The sequence below is a fragment of the Hirundo rustica genome, chromosome 11, assembly GCF_015227805.2.
Source record: "Hirundo rustica isolate bHirRus1 chromosome 11, bHirRus1.pri.v3, whole genome shotgun sequence".
NCBI classification, from domain to species: domain Eukaryota; kingdom Metazoa; phylum Chordata; class Aves; order Passeriformes; family Hirundinidae; genus Hirundo; species Hirundo rustica.
This window is the reverse complement of record NC_053460.1, coordinates 5705195-5722359: the sequence shown is the minus strand read 5'-3', so window position 1 is coordinate 5722359 and position 17165 is coordinate 5705195. Positions and strand designations below refer to the sequence as shown.

Here is a 17165-nt window from a genome sequence, read left to right as displayed (position 1 = left end):
TCTCTGCAGTGAAGAGAAATGACAGGACTGAGTAAGACTGCAATGGTTTAAATCCTCTTAAGTGTCATGAGGAGCCAGAGGAAAACTTAAGCAAAGAAGGTCCTGCGTCTTGCTGAGAGTTTGTTAAGATGCACAGTTAGGGAGGGAGATGCTGCTGAGAGCATGGCACAGCACGGCAACAACTCTTTTATCAGCAGCTGGTGCCTTCAAAATCCCAGCCCCGGTAGCCTTGTTGGTGGTGATGATAACTGTAACGGATGGAACAGCTATTTTTCATCAAATGCTTGTTAGTCAATTTATTAGACTCCTAATATACTAATGCACTCATTTGGCAGGCATCTCAGCAAACGAGGCTCGCAGTGGAGTGTACTCACTCAAAGTCATGGTAACTCGCAGGTTGCTGATTTCTCATCAGCACTCAGAAGATAATTTGCAAATGTGCCATTTATCATTATGTGCTTTGTAGAAGCAGGTCTCATGAATGGGATAAACAGATAAGAGAGTCTAATAATGAACATTTCCTTCCCAAACAACACTTCTAGAGTATTATGTTTTATATACCTTGCAGATACTGCACCTCTGTGTGCACTGGAGTTTGCCTGTGCTAGTGAAATAGCTGGGCACACAGTTTTTAAGGATGGCTGCTAATGCACTTATCCATCTTTATGCTCAAGGAACACAGAGTTGAACCAGGTTAGACATTGTCTTCTGGAAGACATAACATTTCTATTTGTTGCAGTTTAAAAGCAATAGTCATATGTGGACTTCACCATGAAAAGCCACCACTTACCTTCCAGCTTTCCTTTTCTCACTGGAAACACGAGCATCTGTGAAAGCCACTGTTAAAGCCAGCAAAAGGATTATTCAGAGGCGGGGTGGTGAGGATTATAGGGTGGAGGTTGCTGAAGGAGCACTTTTTTCCACACCAAAGACAACAGGCTTTATGGATGCTCCGACCTGCACTGCTGTTCGCTACTGTGTTTGAGTCTGCATCGCTGGCTGCTTTTTATTTGCTTTTTATCACTTTTTACTGGGAAGAAATGGAAAGTAACAGAAGCCCAGTGATCGGTCTGCAAATGTGATTCCCATCTCCCTTGGTGACATTCAGGGTGGAAGCCCTGCATACAAATCATCACTACTTATTTTTGCTTCTGCAGATGTGATTTTATTAAATGAAAGGTGTAACAAGAAGCCCAGCATAGGCAGGCGCCCTTTTGCCAAATGGCTCTGTGTGTTTAGCTCTGTGACTGCTCTCCAGCAGAGCTGGGAAACCATGCAAAGATATTGATAATTGATTCCGTTTTATATAAGTTAAAAACTAGCTTTTCCCTCCTAGTGTGAAGGTAATGGGTTTTGTCTGTAGAAAGATAATAATTCTATGAACCATTTCTATGCCCTCTACTAAAGAATAGTACAGCTTGCACTTGAACGTAATGCCCGTGTCAGCTCAGCTTTTTAAACATTCATCTTAAAAGAGTCTTCAAGGACTGGAGAGAGATCTTCCCCAGATGCCACGCTAAGTTTGAGGAACTTAAAAAGTCATGAGGATCCTGTCAATTAATGTGTTTATTCTCATACGCCTGCTCTGGTAAAAAACATCTTCAGACATGAAAGCTGTTTTCTTTCAATTAAAAAGTTGTCATTGCATTTAGTTTTCATAGATAATGGAGAGGGGATTTTTTTTTTTTTTTCTTCCCTTTACTGTACTGGGGGATAAATGCATATTTTTTTACTTCTTACCTTTTTCCTCAGAGTAATCTTCATTTACTGCATGAACAAAGAGGAAGAGAGCTAAATTGAAACCTTGTCTCCAAATCTGTATGCAGGAGGTGACTTGATTTAGAAGCTTTGGGTAATTTCTTTTTTGTTCACAGTCCTTCAGTTGAAAGGCTTCCACAAACAGTGTTACAGCACGGAAGGGAGGAGATGGAGAAATTTATCAAGCTATTTATCAAATTATTTTCACAGTCTGTCAAAGTCATAAGCATGCTGGAAAAGAAACATAAAGAGCGTGTTGAAACAGAGGAGCACGTCTGAGTGAGCAGCAGGACTGCAGCACAACCAGAGACACGGGGACTTCTCCTGGCTGCCGCTGCATCTGCCGTCAAACCCAGCCCTGGCACTTGTGGTATTAAATCCAGGGTTGACGAGTTGAGGACTGAGAAAATGGAATAGAAAACATCAAAACTGGCCCAGTGGAACATGTCCCTGCCCATGGCAGGGCATTGGAGCCAGAGGATCTTTAAGGTCCCTTCCAAAACAAACCGTTCCACGGTTCTGTGACTCTGTGATCATTAAGCAGAGGGAGAGGTCAGAGAGAAGGGGATAGACATCCCCTCTCTGAGACTCTGCTGAGATTTACAGCTGGGGATGGTGTTGAATCTAAATGGTGCCCATCCTGGGGCAGGGAGTGAATCACATCCTGAGATGGGACCCCACACTTTGGAGAAAACAAAGCCTTGGAATGTGCATCCTTGGTGGTGGGTCTTGGGAGACAGCACCGGCAAAACAGAGGGAAAAATAAACAAAAACCAACTGAGAGTGAAGGAACCAGTCTAGTAAGAAATCTTTAATTTCTAATGAGCTTTAAAGGATTTGAGAGAGTTGATTTTTTTTTAACAAACCAGTTCAAGTACATGCCTTCAGATTATAAAAGTACCTGAAATTGCCTAGAATATCAGCATGCATAGCTTGTTAATATTTACATATATTTACATGGGAAAACAAGAGAAAGATCTACAGTTATTTACAGTCTACATCGGAGAAGAGAAAGGCAGCATAATTGTATTTCCTAAAATACAGTAGTTGAATAGTCAGCACATGCATATTAAGATATATTTGCATGATAGAACGCAAATGTTTTAAGACATACCTTTTAAACTCCCTATGCTAAGGTATAGCATAACAAAGGTAATTTTTTTGTGTTTTGTTTCTAGTCTATTTGCATCAAGTGCTTTAAAATGTTCACTAACACAGCGGCAGCATTATTTACCCTGGCAATTAAAGCAACAGTACACACGATAATTTCCTACTAACTAGCAACAAGCTGCTGGTGAATGAAATATCTATTGTTTCTCATTATCCATCGACCAACATACAGGGATCTCTCCTTGTAAAGGCAGTGCCTAAGCTATCACCATTAATTATAGAAGTAATATAAATGAGACTCTACAGTATGTACTAAATGAAATATTAACAAGACCAGTGTCTTTGAGCCTGAAAGATGCACTAACAGGGCACACTTTACAACAGGCTATCTATGAAAATCACACATACATAATACAGGAGTGCCTGGCTTACTGCTCTAAGCCTAGACTTTAGAGGCCTGTTTGCTAGATCCGCATTATTGCAAAATACATTCCCTTAATTAGTTTCTGGAAGACAGAGTTGGTAGTTACTTTCATACCATGATACTTCCCCGTCATAACACCCTGTGGTTTTTCAATGCATTGTGTTATTGAACTGTGTGTGTATGTGCATGTGCATATGTGTGCATGTGTATCAACAGATGAGAAATAGACTTTATCCTTAAAACCTAAACAAACAGCTCATTAAATATCTGTCCCAAAAGGTCACTTCCTTAAAAAGCAGTGTGTTGTGTGGCTTTTTTTTTTTTTTTTTCCACTCGTGTCTGAAATAAAATTCAGTCTAAAAAATTTTCTGCGCAATGAAGGAAGAAGCCAAATATCAGCACTGCGATGATATTCTTTGCAATAATACATATGAAAAAGTCTAAATTTGAACTAGTAATAGTATTAAAAAGCTATATAAATATGTACAGCATATACAGTACTGTATGTATACATACATTTATATAAAGTATATATATATAATTAAAGTACAGCAAAACCATAAAACATTTCAATTCAGCATAAGTTAATGACAGAATTGATTTTGATGAACTCTCATCTGTGCCCAGACACCAGTCAGACCAGTTCTGATGATTTAGTTGCAGCAGTGTATCTTATCTCTCTTTTTTGGCAGGATATGTTTAGTGTCAACAACCTGTTTGCCCAACTCTTTAAATTGCCCTTGCCCAGAAGAATCCACCTTTTGCTGGCAGGTTTTGTGTCTCAAGAGGATTTCTGGTCCTCCACAGGATTTCCAGTTTGACCGTGGTCAAGAAGTTGTGATAGAATTTGTGTTTGTGATAGTGTTTGTATAAATGTGCACCACAGAAGGTGAGCTGCCACGGATGTCGAGGTGTGAGCAGCCCTCAGCAGTGCTGAGATGTCCAGGGACTGTCCCTGACACGCTCTTTGCTTCTCACTCCGCTGGCCAGTGCTGGCACACAGGGCAGGGGGCGAACAATGGACTGCAGCATCATTTCTTCAACCTGATCTCACCCTTACCCTGTTACTCTCTGAAATGAAAATCGATAATTTCCCTCAGGGATTTTTTTCCCAAATCTAGAAATGAACAGAAGAATGCTGCATTGCTCCGCTGCTCCGTACCGGACTGTGAGAAGAAAAGATCATAGACATTTGCATGCAGTGTTCAAAACTGCCATTTCTGTGGAGCAATGATGTCTTAAAAGTGTAAATCAGCCGTGAACGGGGATTCAATGGGCAGGAGGAGGAATTGCAGCACTGATGTGCCTGGAAATGTGGTGTTGATAAAGAGGCCTGTGAGGAGTGCTGCTGCTCCTGCCCTGAAATGCTGGTGGAGCAAGGTAAAGCCACAGGCTTCATTATAGTTTTTAGAGCTTAAGGTGGCTCTCTGTCAGCCTTGAAACTTTTTTCAGAAGCTGATTGTGGACTTTAATAAGATTCTGGAAAAGAAAGAAATACGGTGCTGCCCATGGGAACCAGCTCCCTTCCAGGGGCTGTGGCAAAAGCATTTACATTGCAGTCTGGTGCTGTCTTAACCATTGTGTGGTTTTAGCTGAGATATCCCTGAAGGGCTGGCAGATACAATACCAGACCTATGGGAAATATGTGCCCTTCTGAAAGACAGCTGTGGAGCACGTGGGATATCTTGAGGCAGCTCAGATGTCTCAAGATCCATGTTAGGCAACTGAATCCCACCCCTGGTATGCCATGATGGCTCTGGCTAGCATGTGCAAAGGGTGGGAGAGATGAGTGCATGGATCACCCTTTCAGCCTCTAAAACATTCATTTTTTAATAACTCACTGTTGTTTTGGCTAGTAAGAGTTTTACCAAGTTCTCTGTGAGCTGGGCAAAAAAAAACCTGGATGAGAGAGGGAAGACACTGGAGCAGGACCTGGAGTAGCAGACAGCTTCACAAGTTAAATAATTAAGTTTATACAATAGAGAAAAATAGGCATGATTTTAAAAGATAATTACATTTTTGTCAGCTACTTTGCCAACCTTGTTCTACATCTTCTACACATTTTAACAATGGTTTATAATATAACACTTTATACTTACACAGTGCTTTTCCAAATTAAGTGTGAAAGCACTCCATAAATCTGAAGGACTCCTCACAACACCCCTGTGAGATGGGTAAATAAGAGTACTCTCCCATTTTTTTAGCTGGGAAATGTGAGGTACATGGAGTTGAAGTGACTTGTCCAAGCTCACTAGGGAAGGAAAAGTCGAAAAGAGGAAAACACCCCAGTTCTCCTGTCTTGATGTCCCATATTGTATTTTTTTTTCTCCTGTGGATAATTGCAGAAAATCTGTTTGATACTGGCTGTTGGAGGCTGGAAGTTTTCAAGTGCTATCATTGCTGTAATTGAGAACATACTGGGGGGTTGCATAACACAAACAACATGGTGCATTATCAAAATACATTTATTACAATGGACACGATTTCTTTTGCAGAGTTAAAACCCAGAATGTAAGTTAAATATAGCTGCATATACTGAATAGTTGAAATAAGCACTAGGTCTTAATGCCTCAGCAGTTGAAAACAAATCCTCTTTCGTGAACTACTGCAGTTTCCTTACTCAAAGAACATAGCACACTTATCTCCTATAATGTATGTAAAGAATACTGTAAATGTGTAAGGGTCTTAATGACACTAAGAAAAGTTACAGCTTGAAACCAACTATGCTTTGCAAGTAGGGAAGCTGATGGAGTTTTGAGTCTTTGTAGTTGGGAATTAGTTGAAAAAGGAATACATCAGAGGGAAAAAAAGCAGACCTTATAGATTTTGGTTTATCCGTTGTATTATCTTCTAAGAGATGCTTTGCTGGTTTAATTGTGGTGATGGGGGAAGGGGAGGTGGTTGAGAACCTCTGGTTTAGATGTGGTTCGGTGAGAGCTTTGAAAGGAGTGTAAATACAGTGTCAGTTCAGGTCACGTTTTCCTGCTGGCACTTAGGTGGAAATAGGACCTGAAGTCAACTGAGCCCAATTTGGAGTTTAGATCATATTTGGCAGCTCCAAAGTTTTATTTTTTTTAGCTGCAGATATGATTTCAGTTTCACGCTCTCCCAAAATAGCAAAGACAGGTCTCAATTTCATATTTCCTTGCTGAAAAGGCAATCAAGGAATCCTGTTTTCTTACAGGACATTAATACATACATATTCTGAGTGTTATTCATGAGATAACTGTGCATCTGGGATTCTCTGAGTAAGAGGACTGCAGCAGGAACCGAGCAGTTCTCCTGTGCTCTCACAGGCGAGACTAAAACTTGTTCACTGCATTGGTGGAAAAGAGACTGTTCGTCACAGCTCTGAGTTATCCCAGTAGGAAAAGGAGCAGAGTGACACCTGACATTACGAAGTGGCTTCCTCAGCTACAGCTGGCCTCAGCCATAGGTGATATCACTGAACAGCTCTTAAGATTGCTCCTAAAAACCACTTCAGATGCTGAGGAGTCCTGCAGGTTGAATGAGGACATGAGGATTTTAGATGCGCTAGTGTTTTTCAGAAGAGGTCATTGTGCTCCATGTTGTTCACAAGGACTCGGGCTTGACAGGAAGAAGTACTAAATGTAGTTTGAGAGAGCTTTGCACCACAATCCCAGCTCGGGGGTTTAGCAATACCAGAAGGGGACAAATCCATTCTGAGGGCAGTCTTCTCCCAGCTGACCCCAGGCAGCACAAACCCCACCGTGCCCACCCCGAGCATCAGCATAAGGGTCACCACAAGCAGTGGAGCAGATCCTCAGCCCCTGCACCAATCTGTGGAGCCTCTGAGAAGGCAGCAAACCTGTGCTAATTCCCACCAGGTGGAGGGGAGGATTGAGGAATGGAAAACTGCAGCTGTCACTGTAGGGTTTGGTTTGGATAATATGGAACTGATCTGTTGTGGAAACAGACTCTGTATCATTTCGTTATTCCAAGGAGATTTTTGTATTTTGCAAACATCAATCAATATTTTACAATCAAATCAGGAAAATGGCCACTGCTGAAGCCAGCTGGTGAGGAGTTTTTCCCTCTAACAGAATGAACTCTTCAGGATGCTTATCAGTGGCACAGAGAAGGTACAGAACACCCTGTTGGTTTCATATCTGGAATTTGTTAATACTGCATTGGTTGCTAGGTTAGGTCAGTGGTTGGACTCAGAGATCTCCAGCCTTAATGACTCTATGGTTCTACCTCACACTGTAATGAGTTATTCAGCTGTAAATATTACGCTCACAATGCCTTTGTGTGGATCTGATATTTTACTGTTAAGGATGTGTTGGCTTTGTCTAATAGTCCTGATATGAATAACAGGAACAGCCTGAAGAGTTTTAAGGACTTGCCTTTTTATTTCACTTGAGCTACTTGCTTTGAATCTTGCCCTTGTCACAAATACTCTCCTCTCATGTCATTTTGAATTCACCTCTTTCCACTGGCCATCTTTTAAAATGCTCTGTGCTGAACTTAACCTCAGGCTACCAAGATAACTGGCCTTTATCCTTAATTTTTCATAAGAAAATAAACCTCTCCTTTTCAAATAAGCTGATCCCATCTCCCTGGCAGACAATGTTGAGTGCTGTGTGCTCTTAACAGAGTTTAGAGTGGATCCTATTCATTCAGAGTTGATAAATATGCAGATAAGTTATGGCTTTGTTTCTATTATTTATATGCTTGGAATGTAAACTTGCTTCAGAACAAAAGTCTAATTTTAGAAAATAAACATGCATTTGAAGGTAGACAAATCTAAAAACTAAACATTAACTGTATAATATGTTTTCTTATAAGGAGCATAAATGGTATCTCAGCATAGTAACAGATGCATTACATGTATTAATGAGGGTTTTACCATGTCCTGTATCTCAAGAACCCCTTTTCTTTTACTGTTAAGATATTCAATATTAATTTTCATTCAGTGCCATCAGTTACAAATTGACTGCTAGCAGTTATGAAATAAATGCCTATGAACTAGCAGCTACTTAATATTTTCAACTCAACAAAGGATTTTAGAAGGATGGATAATTTAGATCTTTGAGCCTCAACTATAAATAAACAGCAACTGCTGTATAAATCCCACCCTGCTGCAGAGGAAGATTGTATTACAAAACTGACAAATGATTTGCGGAAGAGAATGATGAACCCTTATTACTAAGACACTCTTCAACTTAATCCAAAACAAGATTCCCGGGTAATTTTACGTGCACTGGAAAGATTGATAGCATGGTGCTTGCCCAGCAGCTTTCAAATGTTTGACTGGATCGGAAATGGCATTGAAGCATGATTAAAGATTCAGTTGGGCTTCTCACAAATTCTTTATCCTGTGTATTCATTATTGCAACCCGCTGCCTTTGTTGCAGGTTAAAGAAGGCTGACCCCAGCTCTGGTGATTAGCACCCTGTACAACTGATGGACCTATGGAAAAAAAATGTTTAGGTTGCCCGATGCTTTTAGCATTGTTTATCAGCTGAAATTGTTGGGAGGGGGGGCCTTAATCACAATGGATCAGGGAGAGCCTGTGACAACTGACAAGCTCATTGTTTAAGACATTTTTTAACGAAGTTGTTAACATTAATTCTTTTATATAGTACTCTAATCTTCTTCAAATTATGTTCTGACATGGCACAAACTGCTTGGCATTGAAAGTCATTCAACAGTGATTAAAGTGCTCTTTTTATTGGTTTAAGAATATTTCATCTTGTATCAGCAGTATGGAATTGTTTACTAATTAGATTCCCTAACATCCTCTGCTGTTGTATGCTGATGATATGTGAACAGGAAAGCTGATGAGCAAGAAATTAAAACTTGTTACTGAACTGTCATAAGGCCCAGCATATGAAGATGTCATTCAAAGGACTGTGTTCATAAGGGATAAACAATATTTGCTGAGAAACAGGGCAGTTTCTGGCAAGCAGTGCAGGCAGTTTGCACTTATCTGCTGCTCTGGTTCTTCACAGAGGTTTGTGGGATCATAGATGCAAGGGAGGGATTTATGCCTTGGGGACCTTCCCATTCAGCATGGCGAAAATGAGGCTTCTAGGCATCTCACTTTGGGCAGGAGGTTGGGCTGGAGACCTCTTGATATCCCTCCCAACCCAAAATGGGATTTGATTCCTCTGACTCTGATGCTCACTCCTCTCTGTCCTCGGACAAGTCGCTTAGGCAGATCCTCAAATGTCTGAATGCAACCAGCTCACAAAGGAAATTAGGTGCTTAAATGGCTCTGGGAATCTGGGATTTGCCTTCTGTTATGTAGTTTTTCTGTCTGAAGCATTCTCCTAGGCTTGATGAGTTCACGTTTGTCCATAACTGTGAGATGCTAAAGCTTTGCCCTCTGTCAATGAAGGGATAAACACGACTGCATTTCTCTTAAGTAATAAGAAAGGTACTTGTCTTTCAATGATAGAACCATTGAATTTTCTTCTTCCAAAACAGCCAACATGATTGAAACATTTAGAAAGAAGTAAGGATACACACAGCCAAAAAAGCAAATGGCATGTTGTTACATCCAGTTCTCGGCAAAACACTGGAGGCATCGCAAGATAAAGTGCTTTGGGCTTCCAGCCACATAATCTTTTATCGCTTAAAGTAAATATCCTATGCTCACACAGGGAAAACTGTTCTCTTCTTCTGGAGTCTAGCTTGTGTCAATGCTCAAGGTATAAAGCACTGCTGTTGTGCTCTGGGACGTTTCTCTGCCTGCCGAGAATTTTGTTTAAACATCGTCAAATTCGACTCGTTTGAAAAGATAAATTATTGTTTGGGTTGGATTTTAAACCGGCTCTGATAAACTTCCATTTTATGAATTAGCTGAATTCTATTAGAGATAGCCTGAGTTTAGCTTGGCTGGACAGATGCTTTTCAGCAATAGCTTGACTGGTCTCGCTCTTCATTGAGCAGTTCTGTTTAATTTTACCTTTCTAATGAAAGTCTAGTTAAATTGTTTGCAAAAAACTAATAACGATCTTTAGGGGCTTTGAGACATTCTAAACAGCTGAATACAGTGATCGTACCTGTACTCTGGAGCTTTATAGGATAGTTGAAATGAGCATAGAAATTTTATTGTTCTCTATTAATATTATCTTTAGTAGAACTCTTCCATTTCTGCTACCACCTTTAAGATACTTTCTCTTTTTTTTTTAAAAAAAGATACTGGTTTAATAAGAGGATTACTATATCTTATACTAATTTCAAAAATATTTTGGTCTGTTGATAAATATACGCCTTTCAAAATACTTAATACAGACAGTTTTGGTTTACCTTGTGATGGGACATAATTTCTAAGATGTGAAGTCATCATTATCAGTTTAATCCCATCTGCTGAGGAAAATGCATGTCTTGCAAACAAATATGCACTTCTTTGCTGCTACAAAGTTGAGGTGCCTCAAACAAGGAGAACAGGGCTTTTTAAACTGCTTCCTGTCCTTGAAGGATGAGAATGCAAAGTAGAGGTCTTCGGAGGGTTTTCCCCCCTTGCAGCACCCAGAGTTTCCTTGGTTGTGACAATGAAAGGCCAAAAAAAAGGAGTGGAGGAAAATCACAAGAGATTGAAGCCTGTTCTCTTTTCCCATTAAATTATCTTAATGCGGCAACAACTAATTTCTCTTCATTTACTTTTTCAATTGCACTTGGCAGCCTCTTTATTCTGATTCCTATCAGCTCGTAATTAGTTACCACAGAAAGGACTAAGATGTACATAAATAATCATAAGATGCCAGATAAACTCTATCGGCTTTAAATTAGTGTTGTGTTTTGCTAATGCGCTCTCACCTATTATTTTTAATTATAGTTTACAAAGCAAAATAGCTCTTTGCCCTCTCCCCAGCTGTTCTGGCACGGTGCTCTTAGTCTGTGCCAGGGAATAGCCCATCGCCCATGCCAGGGTGCTTGCCCCAAACCCTGTGGCCTCCATCTGCAGGTTTCTCTTGGGTCAACTCAGAGGAACCCATTCTTCCTGTTTTCCTGTTTGAACATAATTTCACTTGGTATTTAAATTTTAAAAAAAAGAGAAAGCAAGAAAAATTTAAAAATCCTTTCTGATCCACAAAACACTCTAATCTATCCACTCAATTTCTTAAAGCATTAGAAGACATGGGAAATGGTTGTTACAGAACAAAACTCCACTGGAAAGTCTCGTGTCTCTGCAGAACCAGCCCTGTCTCTGCCTGCAGCAGACAAATGCCCTCACAGTGACAACTGCCATGGGGAGACTGTTGATCCAAGATCCATGGGCAGGTTTGGCACCAATCCCGACTGCACTTTACATGATAGGTCTTAATTGGAGTACCCAGGTTAATTTTGTACAAGAGGTTTAAGAAACCCAAACAAACCAAATCCATCTATCAGGCTGTGTTGCGGGTCGGGATGCCCGGACATATGGTCAATGATTTCTGTGGTGCAAAGGGAAGTCTTGAGGTGCTGCTTTTAAACCTGACTCAACAGTTCTGGTGTCAAACACCACCTGGGCAGCCCCTGCCACCAATCCAGGTGTTTACTGAAAAGGAGCCAACACCTGAGCTTGGGACTGTGGTTCAGGATTCTCTTTCTCTTTTCTTTTTCTCTTAGAGGGAAGGAAAAGAAAAAGAGAAAAATTGAAGTGGCTTGTAAATAAGTGTCCAAGAGGCAGTGCCTTCAGCAGTGCTTCAGCCTTGTCACCGGGCAGGTCACCCTGCCAGCCACACTGCTTTCACCAGAGCATGCACGAGACACAGCTCCAAAGGGCTGAGTTGGAAACTACAACGGTAACAAATAAATGATAAAATACCTCTCTACGCATTTATATCGTCTTGCTTATTTTCTCTCTCTTATTTTTTTTTTTTTCTTCTTTTTAATTGCAGCAACAGGGAGCTGCCACGACAGTGTACTGCGCCACGGCGGCGGAGCTGGAGGGCCTGGGCGGGATGTACTTCAACAACTGCTGCCGCTGCCTGCCCTCGCAGCAGGCGCAGGCCGATGCCACGGCCGCTGCCCTCTGGGAGCTGAGCCACAGGCTGATCCAAGAACGGCTTGGCAGCCAGGCCAAATAGCAGGGAGCTCCTGGAAGGATCAAAACACGCGAGTGTGTGCGCGCGCGCTCGGAAACTGCCAACGCTGGAACCTGTCCAATCTTATCATCTAGAGGGTTTCCATGTACCTCAGATACAGATTAACCAGTGTTAAATGAAATAATAGCAGTCACAACATAGTGAAAAATGTTAAGTACTAATGGGAGGTGGGGAATACTGCGGGTTAAAGGGACAATGTGGCTTCCCGGGGTTTAGTTAGTCTCGGTTCTCTTTCTTTTGATTATAGCCTGTTCAAAGTGTAACCCAAGGAGGCATCTTTTGTCTTATTTTAGGAAAGCAATTCTGCAGATAATTTCTGTTGTTTTGATTAATGGGTAGGTACGTAGCCCAATATGGGATTTCCTCCTCATTTTGATAATTACTGTCTGTTAGGCTTTAGGTATTGATTGGGAAATGGTAGTTGTGTTGATTCTTTTTCCCTACAAGGATTTTATTGGGTGTGGCAAATCAAAAGATTATTGAGGAAAGAAATCTTTTCTGTCCTTGGCTGTTGGCTGAAAATACATCTGCGCTGTCTAGAAAAAGAAGGTGCAGGAAGACATCTGAACAGTAATGGTAAAGTCACAGCTAATTAAATATTTCTGTGGGTTTTTTTTTCTTTTTTTCTTAAAAGATTACAATAAAAGATATGTTGTAAACCATTCCCTAAGTACTGTTGAGTTAGCAAAGATGATGATGTCTCCTTAAGAACACACAGAGTGTAATCAGGGGTTTAAATGGTATTTCCATCCATTTCTTGGTTCACAGTTTTAAAGAGTATTTTTTTCCTTGAAAGTTCACAGTTTCTCAGTTCTCCTGATACTGTATGCCATTCCAAATCTGTCTTTTCTTTCCATTTAAATTTAATAAAACAACATGCTTGCTTGAATATTGTCACCTGAAGAGAAAGTTTGTCTCATTTCTGCAAATGTCTTAGTTCCATTTTTTTTTTAGAAAAGAAAACTTGAAGAAAAATAAAGAGCTCCTTGTTGATGCCAAGAAAACGCTGTTTTTTTTCTTGTTTCTTTCTGAGTTCATTTTTTGTCTTTTGTGCTTTGTAGCTGTCTTCATGCCAGAAGGTTGTTCTAAGCCATCCTCAGTCCAGCATCACATTTTCTGTAGACAGAATATAAACAAATAAAAATAGAAGGACACATTGTTAATAGAAGTTTATTTGATCCCCTTATTATTTCTGCTTTCCATAATTTTTCTTGTCTGCGATCACAGTGCATTGGATTAGTTGTTGAACAGGAACTGGAGTCAAGACTTCTACCCAAGTACAGCCTCAGATGCTCCTTCCTTCTCTGCTTCCTTACCTGATGCCACAGTCTCTCCTAAAGCAGCAGTAAAGAATATATGGCCTTTTATTATCCCTGCTGTGCCACCTCTCTAGCGACAGCTTCAGGAGACAACAAATCCTGCCCACTCATCTTCCTCGACTCTCTGCAGCCCCTTCCCCAAAGGCAGAACATCCTGCATTGAAACATTGGGGAACAAAAGAGGCTATTCCAGAAAAAACAACACGACCTTTCAGACTTTTGCAGAGTAAAGAAAAAAAAAAAAAAAAAAAAAAAGTCTTTCTTGTCTCCTAGAGGTTTTCATCAGTCTGTGCTACACAAACCAGATGCTGGCATAGTGCAGTGTCTGAAAATTCATGGCCTGGGTTGAAGGCTTTGCAAGTTGAGGCGATGGTTACAGCCAAATTCCTTGTATTGTCTGCAGTTTAACTGGGGAGGAAAAGTGATTAACTCCTGTCACCTGTGCAACAGCCCTCACACACGCATTCTTTTTCCCTTCCACAGCCAGACAGAATTACTTTGGTGTGACACAGGCAGTGTACAACCGCAGAGCTTTGCTCTGGAGCTTGGCATTGCTGGGTTCAGAAGAAGCACTAATTAAGTGATGCCGGGAGCTCTGCGCTCCCCTGAAGGCCTGGGCCTCCTGCTCCATTTAGGCAAACATTAATAACCTATAATGAACCCCCTGTCATTCCTTATTGCTGAAATATTGTTCGCTTCTGTGAGAATTCAGTACTTAGGGACATTTCCTGCCTTCCTTCAAAGAATATCTGTGTACCCCACTCTCTATTTCAGTGTTACAAGATAAGAGCGCTTTCAATGTTAGCATGGTTTTAATTTTGCACTAGCAAGAGGTAAGCTAACCCCTAAATTCACTGAGTTGTTTGGGTTCCACTGGTTCTTATTTCTGGTTATTATTTATTGACACCAGTGTATTGCCCTGTCTAGAATTTCACTGTCATATTTTTCTCCAATGCAGATAAAATTACTTGCCCCCTGTTTCTTTGTTTCTTGCTTTTTATTTCACTCTGTCACTCTCAGTTACTTTTTTTTTCCTCTCCTTCATTCTTTCTCTCTCAATTTTCCTTCTTCCACTCTCTGTTCTCCTCTTTGTCTCTCACTGCCCTGTGTTGAGATAGCCAGTATAAAAAAAGGCTTTTTCCAAATGAACAAAACAAGACACCAAGCTGTAGAGCCCTTGTTTCTATTAGAAACACTTGTGAAAATAATTTTTCTTGCAATCTCAGTTTGGTTTCAGCTCAGGAGGGATGTGCAGGGAACATTAAAAAAGGAAAAGCAATTGAAAAGAAACAGACTCCAACCCCACCATTTTAATATCCTAGATGTGCCTAAGTCATTGGCTTTCAAATATATTTTGGTGTAAAATTTGGCACATTTACAGCCAGCCAGATTTATTTATTTGACTGGCTTACATTTTTCCGGTTGATTTACCTGAGGCAATGTCTGTGTGAATTACTCCACAATGCATTGACTCCAGTGTTCATTAAAGGTAGTTAAGTGATCCTGTGTCTAATATTAAAGCAAACCCCATTAACCTTAACTAGTATCATATCAGCAAAACAAAAAGAACTGAATAAAGCAAAATAGATCGGGTATTTATAGTTCTTGGAAAAGATCCAGCGAATTCACATCAAGCTCCTAATAGTCCTAATAAGCACTTGCTAGTTATCCCCATGAAGAAGGAGGAGGCTGGGTTAGGGCTGTGTCTGGAGAAGGGCTCAGGCCCCACAGGGCTTTGGGAAGGGGAGGTGCTGGCAGGCGATGCCGCTGAGCATTTCCCACCCACACGCTGCAGGGCGTTGTCCGACCCTTTCCCCCCTGCTTTCCTTCCAAAGGCAACATTTCCCATTTTAATGGTGATTTTTTTGACCCTGTATTGGTGCCCTGGATCTTCAAGCCCGTGTAGGTGAACGAGCAATCTCCCTTGCTGGGATTGAAGACCCAGAAGTTTTTAGGGGAATCACATTTTTCAATTAGTGTCAGCTTCCACTACTGTCCATTGTTCTGCCAGACAGTCACTGACTGCTGGGATCTCTACTTGCCAAATCAGGTAGAGGTGAACCAGCAGAAATCCATGCCAAATCTTGTCTTCTTTTTATTTTTCCTTCCTGCTTTTTTTTTTTTTTTTTTTTTTTGACATCTGGGAGACAAATCCCAGATATTCTCAGACCAGGTAGGGCTTTTTATTAGAGAAGTCTTTCCAGCAACACTGCAATAATTTGACTTATAGCAAGGTTGAATAACTCCTTGTCAGGTGTTAAGCTCGTGACCTTTCAAGCCAAACACACTTATACTAACCAGTTTACCATTGGAATGATCAATATCTTGTAAGTGAGAAAGTCTAGACAGATCTTATTTTGTCCTTTGGTATCACTTGTGGCTTTGGGATTGATCATTATATGAGGCTGGGGAAAAATTGCCTATACATTTCATGCTCTGTATTTATCTTGACAAGGTTCTCTAGGATTATATTTTCATAATCTGAATGGCAGTGGAACAGCTGCTCAGACTGTGCAAGCCCTTCTTATCAGGCTGAATTTAAGCTACGGTAATTATTCTTTTTCCTTATGTATTTCTTTCTTAAACAAGCGTGTACTGTACATTAAAATGTATGGTTGCGGCGGCAGGGGCCATGCTGAGAAGCTTGGAAAATACTGCTAAAGTGTACTTCCTTCCATACAGTAGCAGCAGATATGGGTTTGTATTTTATTCTAAATATAAGCCCATGTCTGAGCACGAGTGGGCTCTGAAGCAGGGTCCCAGCCTACAGAGGGGAAATTTTGTTTTATTAACAAATCCTAGAGTCAAGATTCCCTGAGAACTGGAGGCAGTTTAGGAAAGCTAGAAGAGCCAGTAGTAAATGCATGACTGACTGAAGCCTTCAACCAGTCCCTTTGCATACACTTGGTGAAACCCATGCCCAGGGAAGCAGCTGAACCATCCCCAGGGCCATGGGCACCTGCCCAGGCTTGGGAGGTGCCTGAATAACACGGGGATGGAAGCACTGAAATACAGCAGACAGATGGGTGGCTATTTGCTGGTGCCCTTTACTGTGGGACAGAAGAAATGGGAAAATACAGTGTTATCATGGAGAGAAAGAATGTGCTGCTTTTCCCTTGAGGTTTTTTTTTTTTACTACACAGCTAACTGTGTTATTTACTAGATGCCTTTTCTGGGCTGTGCTTTTTCTTCTCTCCCCCACCCCTGTTGCGTTTGCAGAGCACTTTCCGAGGGGTGTTTTGTGAATTAGCTTCATGCTTTAAAAGAGAAGATTGCTCTGGCAGAGAGCAGCATAGTTGTAAAAGTGTCAAGGTGTTATGAATGTCCGGATGATAGAGCCCAGTTGTTATCTGCTGGGTAGTGAGGGAGGATAGCTAATGATGTGCAGCATGTAAACCGTTTGTTGCTCTAATCCATCTGTGTGGAGAGGAGTGAAAAAGAGGGGCGAAATCCTGGGAAAATTACTTGGACAGCTGGAGATAAAGTGTGTAC

At 40.9% G+C, this 17165-nt stretch overlaps 1 protein-coding gene across 2 annotated transcripts in view; it reads left to right on the top strand.

Moving 5' to 3' along the window:
* WWOX (WW domain containing oxidoreductase) overlaps positions 1 to 13358 on the top strand; it is a 478837-nt gene extending 465479 nt beyond the window's left edge. The window contains exon 9 of one of the 2 annotated variants that reach the window (XM_040075519.1): positions 12148 to 13358. In XM_040075519.1, coding sequence (XP_039931453.1) covers positions 12148 to 12336 — 189 coding nt within the window. In that variant the 3' untranslated portion in view covers positions 12337 to 13358. Of the gene's footprint in view, positions 1 to 1752; positions 1827 to 12147 lie in introns of those variants that run through there. The other variant, XM_040075531.1, reaches the window with a different exon arrangement.
* Positions 13359 to 17165: the final 3807 nt, after the last annotated feature.